This window comes from Notolabrus celidotus, chromosome 15, assembly GCF_009762535.1.
Source record: "Notolabrus celidotus isolate fNotCel1 chromosome 15, fNotCel1.pri, whole genome shotgun sequence".
NCBI lineage: Eukaryota > Metazoa > Chordata > Actinopteri > Labriformes > Labridae > Notolabrus > Notolabrus celidotus.
Window position 1 is genome coordinate 14,582,658 of NC_048286.1, and position 22,807 is coordinate 14,605,464.

At 39.7% G+C, this 22,807-nt stretch overlaps 2 protein-coding genes across 2 annotated transcripts; both read right to left on the reverse strand.

The window, feature by feature from the left end:
- Positions 1 to 3,740: 3,740 nt before the first annotated feature.
- On the reverse strand, positions 3,741 to 11,074 carry ube2v2 (ubiquitin-conjugating enzyme E2 variant 2). Its single transcript, XM_034703720.1, has 4 exons — positions 10,921 to 11,074; positions 5,006 to 5,154; positions 4,786 to 4,911; positions 3,741 to 4,609 (listed from the first exon to the last, which is right to left on the reverse strand). Exons 1-4 carry the CDS (start codon positions 10,931 to 10,933, stop codon positions 4,463 to 4,465), a joined length of 435 nt encoding a protein of 144 aa, XP_034559611.1. The 5' UTR covers positions 10,934 to 11,074; the 3' UTR covers positions 3,741 to 4,462.
- A 3,208-nt stretch (positions 11,075 to 14,282) lies between these two features.
- On the reverse strand, positions 14,283 to 21,958 carry mcm4 (minichromosome maintenance complex component 4). The gene is made up of 17 exons (XM_034702600.1): positions 21,846 to 21,958; positions 20,277 to 20,350; positions 19,989 to 20,147; positions 19,745 to 19,908; positions 19,501 to 19,602; positions 19,310 to 19,405; positions 19,063 to 19,158; positions 18,825 to 18,963; positions 18,403 to 18,623; positions 18,132 to 18,252; positions 17,270 to 17,529; positions 16,761 to 17,126; positions 16,518 to 16,645; positions 16,104 to 16,311; positions 15,745 to 15,973; positions 15,407 to 15,540; positions 14,283 to 14,987 (listed from the first exon to the last, which is right to left on the reverse strand). The coding sequence occupies exons 2-17, from the start codon at positions 20,335 to 20,337 to the stop codon at positions 14,892 to 14,894; spliced, it is 2,580 nt and encodes an 859-aa protein (XP_034558491.1). The 5' UTR covers positions 20,338 to 20,350; positions 21,846 to 21,958; the 3' UTR covers positions 14,283 to 14,891.
- Between the last annotated feature and the right edge of the window lie 849 nt (positions 21,959 to 22,807).

Genomic DNA, 22,807 nt, shown 5'->3' on the forward strand with positions numbered 1-22,807 from the left:
GGTAGCTAATTCATGTCAGCATTCAAGTTTCCATTATCTGTATGTCATGTATTATTATCAGTGGTGGACAGTAATAAAGTAAATTTACTTGAGTACTGTACTTAAGTACATTGTTTGAGTATCTGTACTTTACTTGAGTAATATTTTTGGGGGGAAAATATTACTTTTACTCCACTACATTTCTATCAGTGCTCTAGTTACTCACTACTTTAGCTTTGAAGTCAGCTCATGAATTTCCTTCTTTTTTCTGAAATCTGATCCCACGGTTGAATGTGGAGCAAACACAGAGCAGATTTCACTCAGATCAGTTCATTTAGAGGTGGTAATGATGTCTATAATTCTCCACCTGAGCACCCATGTCCATATCTTCAGCCCGTGTTAGAGGTTTTTGTAATGAAGAATGATACGTAATGTTTGAAATGTTCTCCCTGTTTCCCACTCTGCCCAAACATACAAACATTCACTGTCCAACCTGAGAAAGCGTGTTGAGCTACATAACATTTGTTTCATTCCAGATGAACATTTCAAACTAAGTTGTCTGTGCTTGGAGTAACTTAGTTGCTGTTTTTATTCCATGGTATAGTTTTTAGAGATTTCAAGTAATGGTTTCTAAATAAACAGAATGTAACAGAATGTACCCCTGAGTATTTTTGAATGCACTGATATATTGTGTAAATACAATATTTTTTAAGAAGTACTTTAAATACTTAAGTATTTTTAAAAACAAGTACTTTAACTCAAGTAATAATCTGACAGAGCAACTTTCACTTGTATTGGAGTAATATTTGACATGGAGTATCTATACTTTGACTTAAGTGATGCAGCTGTGTACTTTGTCCACCACTGGTTATCATTTGGGATGTTTACTTTGAGTGTTACAGATGATGATGATGATGATGATGATGATGATGATGATGATGTAGGTTCTGATTCTGTTGGTTTATTGGTAGCATATATTATCATTTCACGTTTTGTAAATTGTTTGTGAATTAATGTTGCACCTTTCATAAAACTTGGTTTCATTTTCAATCAAATCCACACACATAGATTCCTTTTTTTTTTAAACTTCACGTGCAGGTTGTGGTTGTGACAAGGACTAAAGGAATGGTAACAAATGGGCTTTCTCAGTAAAAGCAGAGCCATTCTCCCTTCAGTGGCCATAAAGAAGACAAAGCTTTTTACAGTATCAACAGACGCAAGACGTGACCCTTTGGCCCCCGAGGGCAAAAGGTGAGAGCTCTGGGAGTGGAGACCTGGTTCCAGCAGTCTGCCGGCAGCCGAGACGTATGTCCTCCTCTCCACATTCCTTCCCTTCTTAGATCACTAAACGGCTCTCTCTGGCTTCAGTCTCTTCCAACCCAAAGCAATATAATTCTTTATTTTTGCCCGGGTGGCACCTTATAAAAAAACTCAAATAAACCGGGTAGGACAAGTGTAGTAATCTCAGAGAGCCTCCAGTAGGAATCAGCTGGTGCCTTTGTGCAGGTGCCTGAGTTTGAAATTCAGATTAGCCTGATGGGGCTGGAGGTTAATAGTCGAGTAAGGATTTCCTTCTTCTTTTCAAATGAGACCGTCAGAAAAAGAGTAGTCAGAGAAGTCTTCAGTGGAAATACATGTGGTGAATAAAAGGAATAAGCCTGTGTAACCTGGGGCTGTGTCTTTTATATTTGGGGGATGACTGCGCTGCTGAGTGAACTGGCTGCAACACAAGCCACTTCTGATTTCATATTCATGACTTCCGAGAGGAGAAGGGGGAAAAAATAAACAAAACAACAAGCAAAAAGGAGGAGAGTATGGCTGATGGAATCTAGGGCCGTATACTAACTGTCACATCTAGAAAGTCAAATCTCATCTTGCTCAGACTGAGAAAGAGCGAGGTCATCCTCCGCAGCAAACACTGACTCATCTCTCACACCCACGTGCACACGCACACACTGGAATAAGAACTCTTGCTTGCATTCACAGATCTAATGGCATCATAGTACAAGCACTGCCCGGGTTATCTATCAATGTGCACAACAACAATAGCCACATGAGGACACAGGGACACCGGTAGAGCGCCTTTGTGACAGTGGCCTACAAAACATGTCTGGCTGCTTTTCCCTGCAGCAAACTGCAAAAAGAAGAAAAAACACGTCACTTTACTGAAGAATGACAGCATGAACAAACGCAGCCCGAGAGCATCACAGTGGTGCTGCCTTTTCAGACAAGTCATGTCCTCTAAACAGAAGCCACTTCACAGACCTGCCAAGGACATACATAAGGGTGGGGTGCCCTCTAGGGGACGGAGATGAGCTGGTTGGACATGAGGTGCAGTCAAGCAAATGCACATCAAAGCTCACTCTATGCAAATGTGCCTTGAAAATAGAACTAGTTTTAAAAAATGGTGACTTTTGATATGCAAATGATGCAGATTGTTAATTCATACTATTCAAGGCATGTTTTCTTTCTCTATATAAGTGGCTGTATCATTTGCACTCATGCAAATATTAAATTTATATTCATATAATGTACCGACACGAGACGCCTTTATGGTTTTTTATCTCAAATTCAGCCGTTTTTAAATTACCTGCAGTTTGTTTATGTGTCTTCGGGGGGCCTGTTTGAATCACCGCTGCAGAGTTCTTCTCATGCTTCAGTGACAGTCTGCCTCTCAGGGCGGGTCAACACGTGCTCATCTTAGCCCAGAGACAAGACAAGCTGCTGGGAGTCAGGCTTAGCAGCAGCAAGGGAGATATATGGAGGTAAAAATATGACCAGGAGGTCACTCAGGTCAAATATGGAAGCCGCCACAGTTAATCATTTTCAGATGTCGCACACAGAAGCCTTGAATGATTTTGAGGACATAGATTAATCACAAGGTGTAGCTTACCAAGGGAGGCCGGCAGCCTTTAAAACATCATTCACTTGAGGTTTTCACAATCTTTGGACAATTTAATAAAATGTTTGATCTTTTTTGGAGCATCAAATGTCAATCCTTTTAAAATAAGGTGAGTCTGGTGAAATGTAAATGCCCATGTAGCCATCAAATACATCACAAACTCATCCTTGCAGTTCAACTTCTCTATCCCTGGGACAGAGCGTGGCTTTGTTTACTTATTGTTGAATTAGGTTTACAATTTGCTAAATCAAGGATGCTTGAGCAATCTAATGTTTAGCAATAAACAATTATTTTAACAAATCAAATGAGTGTGCTAAAGATAGATAATTACACCATCTGCAGTGAATTCCCTTTAAATACCCATTTGGTTAATTAAACTTTATGAATAATCAAACAGCTGAACAGCAACAAAAGGTCACATTCTCAGAGGAAACATTACCCTCGCTTCTCATTGCTACACTTGGTACCTACAACCAAACACTGTGCAGTGCTCACACTTAATTAGAATCAGTGCATGGAGTAAGTTCACGATCAATCTATCAGTAAGAAACTGACATGCTCCTTAGCTGCATATGCACCTTTGAGAAAGCTGCACAGGAAAATTAATTGCATATAGATTAGATCCGATGTGATGACAAGTGAACTAGTCACCTATCAAATATCTGCAGTGTGGCGTCAACCAGCAGTTTCATTAACCCGGTTTCTATTACATGGCCCAACAGGGACAGTGAGAGCTTACTCACAACATAATGCAGGACTCCTGCATCAAGTTTCCAACAGAAGTCAACTGAGGCCCCCTTGTGGGCACAGCCAGGAGCCACATGTGCAGCTAGGGGAGTGAATATAAACAGACGAAAAGAGGTTTTGCAGACAGTGATTTTAATTTCAGAAAATCACAAGTTCATACACCTGCCATTTTCACTAGAAGTTAAATGCGAGGGTTTCAGAACAGAACAGGCTTCAACGTCTGTTACAAGTCAAAGAGCTGCAGAACAGAAAACATATTGGTATCGTGTCAAATACAGATATATATATTTATATATATTTATAAAAAAAATCTTCCTTACCTTGTGACACTACTTTTAGACTACAGCCACATTTCAATATTTAGCAATCTGCATCATATTTCAATGAACCTGCTAACTTTTGACTAACAACTCAAAAAAGGTGGCCTCTCTTTGACTAGTTATTAGTAACAGAACATGCCTTCGTACACACATCTTGCTGTTTACTTCAGTGATCGATCAATTGAACATAAAACTACTGGGACTCTGGTACAGCTTCAGGGTGGCGTCATGCTTCCCTCTTCAAGCCCACTCAAGCTGGAACATGTCGAACATAAAAGTCATTGTCAAAGTATCTTTATTAAAGGCGGATAACTGTGGTCTTGAAGTCTTGACTATCTATTCAGTGCCTAACTGCAGGGACATTTTCTTTTTCAATGAGCTATGTAATAAGAAAGTCCAATCTTGCTCTTGCAGATGATACTGTTGATGTGCGGAGTGAGCCTCTTGATGATTTTACACAATATTTCTAAGAGAGTAAGGTTTTAAGACAGAGGGTCGAAACAATCCATTACAATTAAGTGCTGTAGGTTTGTCCTTCTGGTGGTTGTGGAAGCTTCACATTTTCTTTGGACTGCATTAGACGCCTTAACTCTTGAAGAACAATTTTAATGCTATAAGAATTCTGCCATTTTGCTAATACTGGTATGCTACGTGAATCCACCTGTGAGGAAATAAGAGAAAAAAAAAGAGGGACACCAAATCAATCATAGTGACAGAAGTGCTGACAGTGAGTTATTGCACACATCACATCGGAGCATCTCTGAACTGCAGAACCATTTCTGAGTTCTACAAACGATATGAGGCAAAGCAACGCTCCAGATTTCTGATGACACTCACCATGCCGTTGGAATTATTTATCCCATTCATGCTAATTTTTGTTACAAATCTAACAGTCGGGGCTGACTCGGGGTATCTGGATCCACATTCCACTCTCAGACTGTATATCCTGTTCTCATAATTGGACTGGAAGAAAAAAAAGAAAGAAGCAGCAGAGAATTAGAAAGCATTTTTTAAATCAGTTACAGTACGTGCATTTAGGAGTAGTTACTGCACTTACTCTCGCCGGTCCGATGATCATGCCTGTCCACCGTGTGAGAGTCATGTCTTCGTCATCCTCGAGGCCCCAGCTGACTGTGCCGTCGCCGTCGCCCTTCTGCCCCTCTTCAAGCTCCTCCAACAAGCGAAAATTGCGTGGGACTAAAACTCCTACAAAAAAATAATATCCCAATACATATTCAAAAGATAAATAAAGGACATCACCGTCATCCTACCGTTGACTAATTTAATGACATCACTTAAGCTGACAGGTTTTGATTCCACATCAATGGAAAAGCTGGCTGACAGCTTCCTTTATTACAACTACAAAGGCACTAAAGCCTCATCAATCCCACTATGATTAAATACTGGAGCAACTTTTTTCAATGACGATAGTTCCAAATAAATATTTAAATTCCTTCTTATTTGAAGAGCAGAACTAAAATAAAACATGTATTGTGATAACAGCGTGAGCAACAAACTAAATAGTTTTATCTGATGTGTTTTCAAAATGTACGTCTGTAGATGGGATCAATGGGCAGAATCAAAGAGGACTGGGAGATGAAAAACTGAGAACATTGTACATTTTTTGTCCATTAATGGGAATTTTAAGTTTGAAAATTAAAGACTCTGAGATGAGTCATGAACCCTTTCACAACTGCACTGCACTCCTTCATTTTTCCCAGTGTTACCCAGGTTGGCTGCAGGTGTGAACCACAATCAGCCACATTTTCACCCCGTCTTTATTCATACTTGTCTTGCCAGCTCACTGGTTAAATTACCACAAGGAGTAAAGATGGGCTGATGTATCAACGCAGCAGTCAAAAGTCAGAAATATTCACTGCAAGCAGGTGGTAATATTGTTTTCCACTGTTGAATTTGTCTCGTAGGAAATGTAGAAACGCCCTTATACATACTGTAGTGATATTAGCATGGACGCAATCACCTATGGAGGAATCTTCCAAAGCCACACGCAGCACCCCATCCCCTCTCACATAAACCAAATAGAGTAGTTTGAGCTGTGAGAGCACACTGGACAGAGAAAATCCTCAACTGTGAGGGGCATGTGTGAACGGCAAGTTCCTGAAAATATCTGGATCTGCACGTCCTGAAATGATCTAGAACAGGGGTTCCCAAACTTTTCCCAAAATACAGGTGCCAAAGACTTGTGACCCGTACTGTCCCTCAAAGTGATCAAATGTTGCTTCATACGTCAAAATGAGTTTACCTACATAATGAACTGTTAGTTAACCCTAACTTTAGGAGTCATCTGGCAACAAAGAAAGGCAGAAAACTAATGAAATGTACTTATTTGCAGGGTTTTATTTAAAATTTGACTACAATTTTTGTCAATATTTTTACAATAATTGGTAAAATAAGCAAATATATTACTTTAACAATACATAAAAAACTGGACATCTCGCAACCCTCCATTGGTGTCCCAATCCACACTTTGGGAGCCCCTGATCTAGAAAATATCAGTTCATATGTCATAGGGGCTACTGCTGACACAATAGTAAAAACTCCACTTCTGTTCAGGGAAAATGACAAATGATGACTCAGTCAACACAAACTAACTACAATAATGCAATTTTTTGTTCCACCAAATAAATGCGAGCATGTCACGAGAAGCGTCTTTTGGTTGTTGACTGTTGTTGTTGACACAAAACAAAACAAAGTTAGTATTTTGAAATCTGTAATCAGCACTTTTTTTTCCTGAAACGAGGACAGATAGGTTTAGTGATTCATCAGCAACATTACCAGAAGGTTCATCATGTAAACAGTTGAGTGTCAGAAAGATATCTGCAGCAATTTTTTTTGCTATTTACAGTCATTTTGTTGTACTATACAATTTAGACTGTCTGAAGAACAAATGGGGAAAGATTGAGAAATAATAACATTAAGGGTGTGTAACATTAGCAAAGACAGGACTGGTTGATAGATAATATAACACTACACTTGTGCTGTGTCACTGACTAAGTTGATATCCTGTTCTAAAGACATTAAGATATCCAACACTGCTGAACTCAATATAAATCTGCACTCTTCACAACTGTTTGGAAACAGTCATGAGATTTCTGAGCACACAGATCCATACTGCTGAATTTTAATAAATGGTTCAGGGTACATATCCAAACATCTTATGACCCATGTAACAGCTGACTGAATAACTACATCGCTAGAAGTCGTCCTCGTGTTCAGCTGCTGGGAAAGCGTTCAGACGTTGGTTTGGTTATCTATGCACACAGGCTGACAGGCTCTCACGGAGGTGTAAATAATGAACCACTTACAGCTCGTGACTAGAAAAGTGCTGAAGGTTGAGGGGACAGCACTGAGGTAAGTTAAACTACTGCTGCTGGTTGTAATTATGATCTTGAAAGTAAATTCACAAGAGGGGAAGTGAAAAGAGCTTTTCTAACAGACCGTGACTGACACAGAGGGCACTGTGAAAACACATCTCCCTGCCATCAGAGCAGTCATTTCAACTCCTCAAATCTCAGGTGACAAGTAGTGCAAAGCCAACAATGAAAAATGGCTTCAAAACTAGTTTAAGAGCTCACCAATGAGATGGCACTGTATGCATAAGAAGTTACAAGATTTCACAAACATGGTTACAAATATACACGGCTTATTTCAGCTGACACCAGAGTTTTTGATGTAAGCATGCAGAGTGACAATAAACCGCAATTTGATATGCTCCAGATACGAAAGATGTAAATATCATTGCTTCCTGTTATAGATTTATCTGACAGGATTTTGCCATGCCCTCAGCTTTGCCAATAATTCAGTGTTTGGTCTATAGGTTAGAAAACAACAATTATCTTTGCCATATGTGATTTTTTTTGTTGTTGTTGCAAATCCTCACGGTTGAATAGATGACCTATCGGTGAAAATGTATTTTTATGACAATCTAAATAATTGTCCTGGTCACATTCCTTTAATTGACATGGTAACATGATCTTTATCAAGGGTGTCTTATTTATTTCAATACAAAGAGAACTAATACTAACATATATTCTTGGGGCACACACAGGAAGGGACTACCTCCTGGAAACAGGGTTGCTGATCTCTAGCACACAAGTTAATACTGGTACAAATATGTCTGGTGCAAAGCTAAGTGGTAAAGTAAAACTCAACATAGTCCTTCTATGCCTCCACTTTATTTTCATGTCCTGTTTGCTTTCGATGGGGGTTCTCTACAGATCTTCAGGATTGTTACTGATAAAAAAAAAATGCACAAGTGTTTTCCCCACCAAATAAACAACAAGGCATGCTTAGTCTAGCTCATATTATAGAAATGATGCACAAGAATGTGGGCACCAAATTGAGAAGTGGTGCCCACGAGCTGGACGTGTTTCTATTTTGTGTTTGTCACTTTCAGCTCATGTCATCTGTGGTAACTCGAACCTTGCAGGGTTAAAAAAGACCATCAGGTCGAGTCACCAAGTCTGAAGTTGTTTCAATTAAGAAGTTAACTAAAACCACTAAAGACTCCTGTGATACATCACATACATGTGCAATCCTTGATTTCCAGTGCAATGTCTCAACAACCACGTGCAATATTTGAATTTATTCTATAACATATTTTTATTATTATATTCATCAAGGCTTTGGAAAATTCATTTATTTATGTCTTAAAAATACTTTGACACCGTTCTTTGTACAGAGAGTATTTTTATTTAGAATTTTTAAGGTTAGTTCTTCGGTTTACATGTTTATTGTCCTTACGGTGATGTTGTGTCTTTACTGTCTTGTTGTTTCCTCACTGTCTTCTGTCCTTACTGTCTTGTTTCCTTACTGTCTTGTGCCCTTACTGTCTTGTTGTGTGCTTACTATCCTGTTGTGTCCTTACTGTCTTGTTGTTTCCTTACTGTCTTGTGTCCTTACTGTCTTATTGTTTCCTTACTGTCTTGTGTCCTTACTGTCTTGTGTCCTTACTGTCTTGTTGTGTCCTTACTGTCTTGTTCTGTCATGTTGTTTCCTTTCTGTCTTGTTGTGTCCTTACTGGCGTCATGTTGGGGCCTTACTGTCTTGTTGTTTCCTTACTGTCTTGTTGTGTCCTTACTGGCGTCCTTTTGTGTCCTTACTGTCTTGTTGTTTCCTTACTGACTTGTTGGGTCCTTACTGGCGTCCTTTTGTGTCCTTACTGTCATGTTGGGGCCTTACTGTCTTGTGTCCTTACTGTCCTGTTGAGTCTTGTTGTGTCCTTACTGTCTTGTTGTGTCCTTACTGTCTTGTTCTGTCTTGATTACTTACTGTCTTGTTCTATCTGTCTTGTTGTTTCCTTACTGTCTTGTTCTGTCTTGTTGTTTACTTATGGTCTTGTTGTTTCCTTACTGTCTTGTTCTGTCTTGTTGTTTACTTATGGTCTTGTTGTTTCCTTTCTGTCTTGTTGTTTCCTTACTGTCTTGTTCTGTCATGTTGTTTCCTTTCTGTCTTGTTGTGTCCTTACTCTGTTGTTGTTTCTGTCTTGTTGTGTCCTTACTGTCTTGTTGTTTCCTTACTGTCTTGTTCTGTCTTGTTGTGTCCTTACTCTCTTGTTGTGTCCTTACTCTGTTGTTGTTTCTGTCTTGTTGTGTCCTTACTGTCTTGTTGTGTCCTTACTGTCTTGTTGTGTCCTTACTGTCTTGTGTCCTTACTGTCTTGTTGTGTCCTTTCTGTCTTGTTGTTTCCTTACTGTCTTGTTGTTTCCTTACTGTCTTGTTCTGTCATGTTGTTTCCTTTCTGTCTTGTTGTGTCCTTACTGTCTTGTGTCCTTACTGCCTTGTTGTTTCCGTACTGTCTTGTTCTGTCTTGTTGTGTCCTTACTGTCTTCTTGTTAAGCACCAGTTTTCCATTCACCACGTCAAATTCCTTGTGTGTGCGAGCTCACTTGGCAATAAATATTTCTTGAATCTTGATTAACATTACTTCCTCCATATTTTTCTACTTTGTAACACAATACGAATGACAAAACGTAGGAAGAAGGAAAAGAAGACTCGTAATGTGAGAATCTTATTCTCAACAATATTATGAGTTGTTTTCTTTCTGTAAATACAATTTTATTTTGCAAGTTTTGGGAACAACACTTCCTGCTGTGCACTTTGGGCAGACCCCGGCTCCGACTATTTGCTGAAACACAGCGTGTCTACTACAATACGACGTTTTATTCATATATCGCACTTCCGCCCTACAGTTACAGACATCCACCTCGTGTGAATAAACACTTCCAACCCTATGCCTGTACAAAAAAAGCAATCATACTTCAAATTTGACGACAATGATAGCGAGCAGGCAAAATAAAGCAGAAGAGGGACCTACATTATACTGCTGTTACCGTGTACGGATTCTCACACAGGCGAAACCAAAGCCTGGAGATAGTATTTGATGAAATTATGAAATTATATTGCGAACACCAAAGAAAATTAGTCTGGAAAATCAACCACAGATGAGTTCATTTAGGATGAAGTGAAGAAACAGCCGGACAGTACTGCACACACAGCGCGCTGCTGGAATATTCTAGAAGTTAGCCGAGCTAGCTAGCACCGTCTGCGGTTGTTTACAGTCCTCGTGTTAAGGACAACTTGTACACCCAACTTAACTGTAGCATCGCATCGTGATACAAATGAAGCCTTCCTCCGAAAACCTCACATACAAACTAGCAAGGCTACGTTTTTTATTTGTAATGAGAGTTATTTCAGCTAACTCACGGCGCTTTATTAGGTAGCTTAAGCTAGGTTAGCCCACAGTCACATTAGCTCCATGACATAGACTGCTCCCACGAAGATCACTGCTTTGTCCAGGGAAGACATTTATAGAATAAATCGCAGTCCAGAGCGATTTTGATAACAATTAAAGTGGACGAATGGCTACACTTGCTTGACGAGAAAGCAGCACCGCGTCTGCTTCGCCCGTACTTTTGAGAGTCGGAGTACATGTTAGTTTTAAAGCACAAACCTGAGCTTGCCATCTTCTTCAGCCGAGTCCAGAAGAGAGCTGTGACATCACCGCGGTTAAAACCACTGCAAGCTGCTCGGTTCACGCCTCAACTCTGCTTTTATGAATCCAGAAAGGCAGCAAATATCACTGGTAGCATGGACTGACTTTGAGCCCATTTAACCCCGAAGTTGCACTTTTATTTTACACTTATGAACTTTAGAGGGACATGAAGGCTGTTTTCCTGTCATACATAGGGTTGCCAAATTTCTCACTACTAAACAGTGTTGGACAAAGTACACAGCTTCATTACCCAAGTGAAAGTATAGATACTTGAGGTCAAATATTACTCCAATACAAGTGAAAGTTGCTCTGTCAGATTATTACTTGAGTTAGTAGTACTGGATTACTTGCTTGTAAAAATAGTATTCATAGTACTTCTTAAAAAATCTCAAAACATATGCATTCAAGAATACATAGGAGTACATGCTGTTACATTCTGTTTATTTAGAAACCATAATTGAAATCTCTAAAAACTATACCATGGAATAAAAACAGCAACTAAGTTACTCCAACCACAGACAACTTAGTTTGAAATGTTCATCTGGAATGAAACAAATGTTACATAGCTCAACACGCTTTCTCAGGTTGGACAGTGAATGTTTGTATGTTTGGGCAGAGTGGGAAACAGGGAGAACATTTCAAACATTACGTATCATTCTTCATTTCAAAAACTTCTAACATGGGCTGAAGATATGGCCATGGGTGCTCAGGTGGAGAATTATAAACACCATTACCACCTCTAAATGAACTGCCTGACCTGAGTGAAATTTGCTCTGTGTTTGCTCCACATTCAACCGTGGGATCAGATTTCAGAAAAGAGAAGGAAATTCATGAGCTGACTTCAAAGCAAAAGTAGTGAGTAACAAGAGCAGAGATAGAAATGTAGTGGAGTAAACAGTACAATAATTGTCTTCTAAATGTAGTGGAGTACAAGTAATAAGTTCCCCAACAAAAATATTACCCAAGTAAAGTACAGATACTCAAACAATGTACTTAAGTACTCAAGTATTGTACTCTGTTACTGTCCACCACTGCTTCTAAATAAGGGACAGGTGCACAGTGCCATGATGGTGTGAGCATGATGTGTGAATTCAGTGTATATTCATATTCTGATTCAACTGGAAATGCAGAAAGTGTGTATATTCCCTCTAATCCTTACTGTATCATTATGTAACCTCATACGAATAAACCTCAAAGAAACCACAATTTGGCTCTTTCCATCAAAAAACAGGCAAAAGAAAAATTTAATTCAAAAGAGGAGTATGACTCACCAAATGTGCTTTTTCCATGGATACTTTTTGCTGCTCTTGACTGACTCAAGCAGTCTTTTGTCCTTTTGCACAGCCAGAGAGAAGTCCTTACATGACAAGGCATGGCCTAGTCATACCTCATCACCATCTACTTTTTACATTTCTATAACTTCACCTCTTGTTTTTTGATGCACATTTAATTTATAACTCATATTCCTGCAACCCTAAAACATACTTTTGAGTTGTTTTGGTGAACCCAAAAGCTTCACATTACACTTATAATGCTGGCTAAATTCTGAAGCATCATTATGTAAAGCCAAAATATTTCCCCTGCAAAGGCATGTGTACTTTGGCTTTTATTATTGTCAGTGTTAGTTATAATACAACGTTTTCCTCTTTGCCTTAAACCTTAAAAAGGGTAGAGGAGAGCAATGTGAAAATGCATTTTTCAAAAATATAGATGCCAAAGACAAAGCTGGTCTGCAGAAATTTAGCCTACCTATATAAGCATGTGGCTGTGTTTCCTGCTACATTATGAATTAACCTACTGCTACTGATGCTTTTAATAATTAACTGTTCACTACCCCAAACTTAGGAGTCATCTGGCAACAAATAAAGGCTGAAAAATCATTACATTTTCTATCTTCAAGGTTTTATTTCAAATTTAGCTACTATTTTTGTCAATATGTTTTACTATAATGGGTAAAATGTACTATTTTTAAATAACTTACAAAAAGAAACATTCTGGAAGACATCTCGTAACCCCCCATTTGTGTCTCACAACCCCCCTGGGGGTCCCGACCCACACTTTTGGAACCCCTGCTCTAGGGTGCCAATCCAGTGGAAAAAGATATTGTAGTACCATAATGAGACTTCTACAAGCGGAGAAAACGTGGCAGTTCTCATTCATGGGAAAAGGTTAATTAAGTCCTGTGCATTTAAATGGAGTAGTGAGCCCTCTTGACTCCTCTATGCTATAAAAAGTTATGCACAAGGAGCCCCTAAACAACCTACTTGTGCCCTTTATGATTATTTGTCTCATAACATCTCTTCCAACAGCTGGAGTACTCCTCTAGAGGAACTGTTATGAAGCCTGATAAGATGCTGAATTTTCATCCCTTCACTCTCAGTATCAGTTCATTCAATCAAGTTGGTGGGTCCAAACTGTCTCTGTGAATGGGGGCTAAGTATTAGATGATAACCTGAGTGGAAGTTCTTTAAGTCTGAAAAAGATGAGAACATCATAAATACAAATTATATACAACGTTAGTTAGAAAACATTTTCTGTAGCATTCTGGATGAAAGTGGATGAACAAAGAACAAGTAAGCGGTCAAAACAGTTAAGTGACACTTGGGGATGTTGTTTGTGACTGTCAGCTGCACAGTTATTCATTAGACTATTAGGGTTTTCTGGAAAACTGAGTTCTTACAGAAAAAATATAACGGTGTGGACAATGTTGTCAAGTCTACTACAGTATATGAGCTGCAATATTAAATTAACTGCTCCCAATGCTGTTATTGCATGAATCAACTGTCATGAAAGAATAAAAGCTTTGGGCTCACCGCTTCAATTTTAGATTGTTTCAGAAGTTTGAAGAAACCTAAGGGTCTAGTACTTGTAAGAGTTGAAAAGTTCAATTCAGATTTTCAGCCGTAGATAGTATCTCCTGAAGTCTTGCTCCATAGCCGTCCAAATCGCTTGAGGCAGACCTGTAGGATATTTAAGCCTCTTATGCACATCCTTCAGCTCTCAATCCCAATGACCCCAGGCAAGGTTTAGAAGAGCAGCATATTATGTTGCAACCCTATAATATAATTTAGAGTTTTTTTTGAGTACCCAAACTTCCAAACATACTTAATAATGTGGTTGAATCATGACGTGTGTGAAGTCAAAATGTTGCAGCTAAGAAGACTTGTGCATTTTGGGTGTAATTATGCAGATCACTTGAAATGTAGTTCCCGAAGAGTAAGAATAAACTTGAGAAGATCATGGTATACTGTAGAAACACAATACAACCAGAAAGTGTAGATTTATTTCCAGCAAACTGCAAAGATACTCATGGAAAAAAATGGTGGGAAGACTGGTATTTAATTCAACTTCAACTAACACCCACCAAGAAAAAAAATCAATGCACTTTTAGTGCGAAACATTTTATTTTTTCTTCTATTAACAGATAGTCAATGTAGTCTACAATGACATTTTAAGTGGAAATAATGTCTCCATTTGAAATGGTAAAGATCTGGAACAAGATTGACTTATCCAACTTATCTTTGATCCCTACCCCAAAAAGTGAGAACAAATTTCAGGTGATACAAATGTACAAGTATGAAAAAGAGAGCCTTTAACAAACAACAGTGCACAAAAACAGACTGAGCATTACTTGAAAGCAGGTAACAAACACATGGAAAAAGAGCACTTTTAAATATTACCTCTTAATATTCATTAAAGTGTTCTGTTTTATCCTTTTTTAAATCATTACAGGAAACAAAAGGTCAAGACATAAGATGAATCTGAATCATGTCTACCAGAGTACATTGAGAGATCTAATAGTCCCCAGAAAACATATGCCGATTCAATTATACAAACTTTTTTTTCTACAGCACAAGAAAAAAAAAAAAAAAAAGTCAATGCGGGTTTGGTCTTAAAATTACGGTCTGTACATAATTGCAGGGTGTGCCTTAGGCAAGGAGACGAACAGTCTTTCCAGTAACAGTCAAGTAATCCTCGTCAGCCAGAGCTCTGAGAGCCTCGTCGAACAGCTCCTTAGTGATCGCCTGGGAACAAAGTGACAAAGGTGGAAATCAAAACAGGAAGTAGGGGTGCTGTTGATAAAAATGAACAAAGTGTATTTTTTTTTTTTATTTTAAGATAACTTTATATGTAAGTCTGAAATACTTTGAGTTTTTTTTTAATTTAGGCTTAATTTAACTCTATTGCCACATTATTTTTAGATCTTAAAGCTGATTCACATTCACAATGCAACAATTTAAAAGGTGAGATCTCCCTAAACACTTTCACTGCTAACATCTATCTCTCTGAATAATGTCTAATAAGACTTTTCTAACTGTCTCACCTGTACCATGGAGTCAAAATAATAAAAAATACTCCTTAATTGTAATCTCTCTGGAATAGCAATTGAAATTGGGTTGCATTTTAATGTCTTTAGGTGATATGATGAAAAGAAAATACATACAGTTTCAGACTGTCCCCTGAGGTCCTCGAGCAGCTGCTGGTATTTCATGGCTGGTGTCTTCCCCTTGGCATGGATCAGTTTCTTCAGGGCCTGAGCGATCTCCTCCTTGCGTTTGCGAGCAGTGGCACTCATACCTTCAATAACAAATGAATCCACTCAAATGTACTGCAGGGATTGCAACTGATGATAACTATAAATTCATCTTTCATTGCCTGCTATGGTCAAATAACAGCCTATAATTTTTGTATGCCCTTTCATTATTAATTCTAGCCCAGTCTCATATCACATATAGCCTTCGTAAATAGTGTGAAATATCAACAAAGCTCTGTGTTTAATACCTGTTGTGAGAATAGAGATGTCAACAAATCCTGTTCTGGGGTCAGTGGCCGACTGTTTGAGGGCCTCTCGGTGCAGCCTCTTGGCCTCCTCCACGTCGATTGTCTCCACCTTCTCAGAGAAGCGCACCTTGGCGTGGGCCTCTGACAGCCGGATAAGGGACTCCAGCTGTCTGGGGTAAGCGGACACCATGCCACGACCACTGCCAATCTTCCTCATGTCCACATAGGCCTGGGGATCAACACAAACAGGGGTCACTTTTCTGATCAACAATGCTGGCTGTTAAAAAAAAAACCTAAATGACCGTGAGAGTTTTTGGAGTGCATGTTCATATAGACACAGGAGTATTGGAATATCAAACCTCGATGAGGGCCTGGCTGGCCTCCTCACTCAGCCTTGGACAGATATATGTTCGTGCGTATGCAATGAAGTCCTTCAGGACAGCCATGTCGAGGAACTCCTCCTCCATCTGCTCCTCGCTCTGGTAGTAAAGCGACACCAAGTGGTGGGCCAGTCTGCGGTCGTAGGCCTCATCTTGGGGATCCAGCATCAGGAAGATGAGGTCAAACCTGATGAGGAACATAACATGGTGTTAAGACCAAATACGACAACTCCAGAGACAGAGGAGAGAGGACTCAGAGGGGTTTATGATCCTTTGAAGATTCTGCTATTTTAACCACTATTAATAATGATAGATATTTGAATTGTGATTAAGAAAATTGGGGTTCTATGAAGTTCTTTTTCCAGTGTGGTCATACTGACTGTGTGAGCTCACCTGGAAAGGAGTGTGTGTGGCAGCTGAATGTTCTCAATCGTGGTCTTTTTGGGGTTCCACTGAGATTCAATGGGGTTAGCAGCAGCTAACACAGCTGTACGGGCGTTCAGCTGGCAAATAATTCCTGCCTGTACAACAAAAACAAAAGAAAGCACATTATACTCTGATTTATTTTTGTGGCTTGAGGAATAAAGAGTAGAGCTCCTGCTCTGTCTCATTGTTTTTAAAATGTATCAGACAAACCTTGGCGATGGAGAGGGTCTGCTGCTCCATGACCTCATGTAGTACAGAGCGCGTGCTGTCGCTCATCTTGTCGAACTCGTCGATGCAGCAGATGCCGTTGTCGCTCAGCACCAGAGCACCGGTCTGCAGGACCAGCTGCCGGGTCTCTGGATCCTTCATTACGTAGGCGGTGAGACCCACAGCGCTGGAGCCCTTCCCTGATGTGTACTGGCCGCGGGGAACCAGGTTGAAGACGTACTGTAGCAGCTGAGACTTGCTGGTGCCAGGGTCTCCGCAGAGCAGAATGTTCACCTCTGCACGGAAGTTTCCACGACCGGTCTGACTGAAGTCCTTACGGGTGCCACCGAACAGCTGCAGCAGAATGCCCTGGAAAAAACAGAGGGGGAAATAAATACTACAGAACAGCAACAGTTCTCAGACATAGTAGACATACGGTGATTCTTCCAGTTTTTCTAACTACATGAATGAACTGAAATGCCATTCAACTCTCGTATCACGAGTGCACACACCTTTTTGATGTCCTCATGCTCATAGATACTGGGTGCGAGGGCAGAAGAGAGGCGATCATAGACATCAGGTTTTGCTGCCAGCTCTTTCAGAGTCTGCACTCGGTCTTCAGTGAAGAGCTTCTGTTCGGACTCCTCGTCCAAACCGTGCAGGCGCTTCTCGTCCGTCTTACGGAAGTGAATGGCGTCGATGTGAGTTTTGTAGACGGACTTCACGTTGTTCTGACGCGGGTTCATGCGCATGGGGACTGCTCTGTAGACACCTGCAGGGAACATGTGGGAAGCTGTTATAACTTCTATTGATGGTTGAGAATATGAAGCAGCTAGCGGTCCTTTGTAAGAGAGCTTACAGGTAGAGAAGGTTATTCAATAAACACTGACTCTCAAGAACTTTGATTGTCAATCATATGATAATTGTTTTTTAGGTAAATTGTCAAAGATGTGTTGCCCTTAACTTCTACAACTGGAAGAGTCATTGACAAAAGTATTAGTAATATAACTTAGATCAAACAAAATGATAGCAGCTCAGAGTTGGGGGTAAAAAAGAGGCGTTTCTCCAAAATGTCAATCATCTATAGACTAAATCAGAGCAAAAACATTGAGTGTACAGCCAGAAATGGGATTTTCCAACAATTTAAAGCAACTTTTAAAGCAAAATTTGTATTTTCCAATTCTACATTTTTAATTTTCATCTTTCTATTGCACCTCAGAATAATCAAAGTGTAGAATTGAAACAGTGAGTTGGACAGAAAAAGGCTATTCTGAAGATGTCGTTCTGAGCTAATGGAAATTTGTGCACAAACAATTACTGACCAGTTATTTGCTATAGAGTTTACTCGTACGTTGCTGCGTGAGGAAGTCCTACCTGTGATGTTGATTCGGTCTCCTGGCTGCACTTTATCAACCAGGTCATTGTGAGCATAGACAACAGTTGTGTGAGGCGTCTGACCCGCCGGCATGTCTTCAGGAGACTCTTGAATTTTAACCTGTTACCAAACAAGACGCGTAAATGAACAGATGTCACAACCTCCCTCTATACATCACTGATTATCACTTTACGTATTCTGAAATTAGGTGTCACTGACTGTCAGTAATCTGCCCCCATTATCCGCCCTCTAACCCCTCCAGACTCTCACCATCTGTTTGTCAGAAAAGACTGAACGATTGTGAACCAGAGCCAGGCTGTGGGTGGTGTTACAGTGGCGACACACTGCTGGCTCAGCAATGCGCCCGCGATCAACCTCCACACGGGTGCTGAAGGCGCACACCTGGCACTGGAAGAACGCCTCCTGCATCTCGGGGATCAGCTGCGAGGTGCGGATCACCATTCCGCTGATGGTGATTAGCTGATCGATGTCTGAAGGAGGGGGGGAACACAGACGGCACACAGAAGCTTTAGACTGAAGCTGATACCTCACATTTCACCAGAGCAACGGACAATATTCACGAAAAGCCCACACTAAATATGTGATGGGATTTCTGGATACGGTGGTCCCAATGAGTGTGATGTCACTTTGAACACTCCAGTGATATAGGTTGTATTACTGAGTCCACACACCTTCTGGGTTCAGGTTCCTCATGTTCTTGGTTTTCAGGGCGTTGTAGGGGCGGACTTGGATCTGGAACTCCAGGACAGAGTCTGGAAAACGCTCAAAGAAGAGCTCGTTGACTGCCATGTCAAAGGTTGGGATGACTTCCTGTGATGAGAAAACAGCTCATTGATGGTATCAATACACTCTCCATAAGACAAGAGGTGTAAATCATTATCTAGCATGAAAAATCTGACGTAATTTTACCTGTGGGTAACAGATGAGCTGCCTGTAAAGTTCAGCATCAAAGGACTGCACATGCCGACAGTTCACATTGAGTACTGGATCTCCAACAACACTGATCTGTGAGACACAAACAGAAATCAAAGGGAGTTTACATCTGAGATTTACAGTGATGCTCAGACATAATGTGCTATTTTGAGGGGCTTTCATCCCACTCTGACTCCTGAATAAAAAAACATACATCATAAAATAAACAGAACTGAGTCACTACCTCTTCCAGCTTCTGCATGTATAAAGGCTCATTCAGGTCCAGACCAGCGTTCTCATCTTCAGTGGAAGTTGGGTCTATGAACCTCTGCAGGAACCTCTGGAGGCAAAGGTATGCAAATAACATCAGTAACTAACTCTCCTGTACAAATAAACGAGACTATCAAACTCAAGCTGAAAGTTAAGATGTCATACCTGAAACTTCTCCTTGCAATTCCCAACATTGACGTCAGTGCCCCAGATCACCAGTCTCTGACCTGCGTTTGGCTCGCTGGCTACAGGCCCGTCGGCACTCGGCTGCAAAGTAACATGACATTTTTAAATTAACTTTTCTTTAAACTTCAATCAGAAGTCTCAGTTTAACAGTTTTGGCCTGACTTATTTTATTGCAATGATCAACAATTTTAATGACATGATTAGTCTCAATGAGTCCACTGACCGGCTCAGATTGAAGATCAACTTGTGGAGCCTTCCTGACTGAGCCCAGATCAGGACGCTGTCTGGCTGGTGTGCCACGCACTCCACTGCGCGGGGTCCCTTCAACCCTGGAGCTGGGGGTCCCATACATCAGAGGAGAGCTCATGTCCACTTCATTTGGTTGGACTGCTCAAAAGAAGATGAAAAATGTCATTTTCTTGAAATAAAGTTGAACTTAAATTGAGGTCTCTTTGAGGGGTCAGTACCTGAGGGACGTGGGCTGGAGAACAGAGAGGTGTCCTGAGGAGCAGCTGGACTGAGTATGTCAGTGGCCGGAGAGGTCGGCATCGGCATGAGGTCCGCTGCGGAGGAGTCCAGGCCTCTGTGTCGCTGAGAGGGAGGAGAAGTGGGAACCTCACTGCTGGCTGCAGGTACAAATTACATATATACAAATTAACAAGTGATGAAACACAGTCCTGCTGCACGATCATCAGAGCTGGTTCCTTTCATGTAAGACACAGGACAAAGTTAAATGAAATAAAACATGAGCTTACGTGTAGAGGGGTTGGTGTTCCTCCCTCGTTTACGGCCAGGAGTTGATGTTGGGGAAGACATGGTTTCAGGATATCTGAAGATGAAATGGATTAAGGTGAATTTATATGTGATAACAGGAGCTGGCAAAGTATTTACTGACCGCTGTAGGAAAACAAAACAAGAAATGCCATTTCACATGGAGTTTTATGCAGATTGCTTTATGGATTGATTTTATTGACCACAGATATAGGTGAAATACTTGGTAGGTTAAGAGAATTGCTTTAGAATGAGTAGGGATTTTGTTCAATGAACAGTGGAAACATCTTACAGTCGGATAGTTGCAGGAAGAGAAGACGAACTTTAGGAAATTGTCTTTCAACAATCTCAAATACTTATTCTCCCTACATGCTGTTACTTGGTAACGTTGTGTTTTGGCCTTGCAGGGCTTGAGGATAATAAAAGCTATAAATGTACATGTGTAAGAGGTATTTTCAGATAAAAAATGTCATCCTACTATCTTTAATCAGTCAACCGTGAGGCAGAGGCAGGATTACTTGTCAAATGTATAAGCCACTGTAAATATATGCTTTGGGGAAATTTAAAAAAGGCAGTTTTTTTATGTTGTCAATCTTATGGTCTAACACAGACCTCCACAAAGTGATTACAATCATTAAAAATTACAATACAGAAATGATCTGTCTTGATGCTGATGGTCTTGTTTTCCTTTGTGGGCAATGAAGAGGCCTTTAATACCAGTGTCTTTCATAGCAAGCAAATAACTCATCACAGGGGCTTTACACTTGCACGAACTAAAACATAAACCACTTAGCCCTTCAGATATAACCAATATCATGTATGTTTGATGCTGCAAAGTTAATCCACCTGCTCAGAGCCCTGACATCAGGATTACTTGTCAAATACGTCCCTTATTTTATGGTAATCAATGAAAAAACAATGGTGCATGAAGAGAGAATTACACATTGTTGCTATATTGGGTTGATGATTTGAAGTACTCAATTTAGCTAACAGTGTTTAATATTTAATTTGTTTAATCTGCAGTCTTATTTGATACCGTATGGTGCATTTATCCTGCCTTAATGCCTTTTGCAACACAGATTGCAACGAAAATATCACTTAAAGCTCCAGTTTGAATCACACAAAAGCAAAAGATGAACGTCATTTAGAATCACTATAAGCCAAGCCTCATGGTTGAAATACTGCCAACCTTTCCATGTTTAATCTTTAAATTAACTTCCGGATCTCTACACTTAAAATCAATAACATGTCTCATACAGAAATGAGCAATCGATACTTTGCCGTTAAATATAATTGTAAAATTCAAAGTGTACTTCTATCACACTCTTTTTAAGCTTTTTGTCGGTGAACAATAACCACCATTTGACATGTGGGTGCAGAAGGAACAATGAGCTGCAGCTGTCTTGCACTGCTTGGCCTGATTAAAATGAGTATGCTCACGACGTATGTACAATGTAATCGACAACAAGTGTGTTAAAGAACAGAAACTCATATTCAATCAAGATATTCAATGATTTAAAAACAGTAAGTTCATGTAAGTGTCTGTTCTTTACCTCTTCTTCTGTGTACGTCTTGATGCTGCAAATCTGGCGCGAAACTGCGGGTGACGTAGATTTCGCGGGGAACTTTGGACCAATAGCAAGGCAGCATCAAAAATTTCCCGGGTGTTTCATTCATGTCTAAGGGGAGATTCACGTAGGATTTCACACTCTGTGACTGAAATTGAGTATGATAAATTGTTGGAACACATTTGAAGATGTATGCAATGTTCTTGAAACTACTATTTGTTTCTGTAAGGATTTGTGAAATGCAATCGTTCCGTTATTTATAGTGTAGTCTTATTCTTCTTTACACCCTGAGCTGATTTGGTTTGGTCCATCAGTGAATAACTTATTTTTTTATGATTTCTTTATTTAAAAGCCAAACAAAATCAGTTGATCCGTCATGAAAGTTATGTTTCAGTATGAAAGAGCGTTTATATTATCAAGGAAGATGGAATGTTTTCATTACTTCACATGTTTTAACCTATTTTATACAGTCTATGGTTTTAACAGGTTTTATTATTATTATTATCGGTATTAAGCATGGGCTGTAAGTTGTTAGAAATAGTTCGTAAATTAAAACGTAAATAAACATGGTGAATCATAAAAGATGAGTGACGTAAAGAGTGTGTAAAAGCTATTAAAAAATAAAAGTGATGAAATCTGCTGTAATACAATTCTATGCCTCTCAAAATTCTTTATTCATAAAAACAGGACTATGAAATCTCCCCCCAAATTTGTTGTTTTTCTAAATTAATTCAAAATATACCTTAAATCGTTGAAAAATAATGAAAGAGCCAAAAGCACTTAAAATATATGATTCCCTAAAAGACTTCCTCACTGAATATAAAAATTATAAAATTATTTCCTCTCCTTATTCAACTTACTTTATTATTAATTTGTATGTACATTTTCTCATTTACTTTATGTTAACAACTGAATCTGTATTCTTTCTGTGTCCTTAATGATTGTTT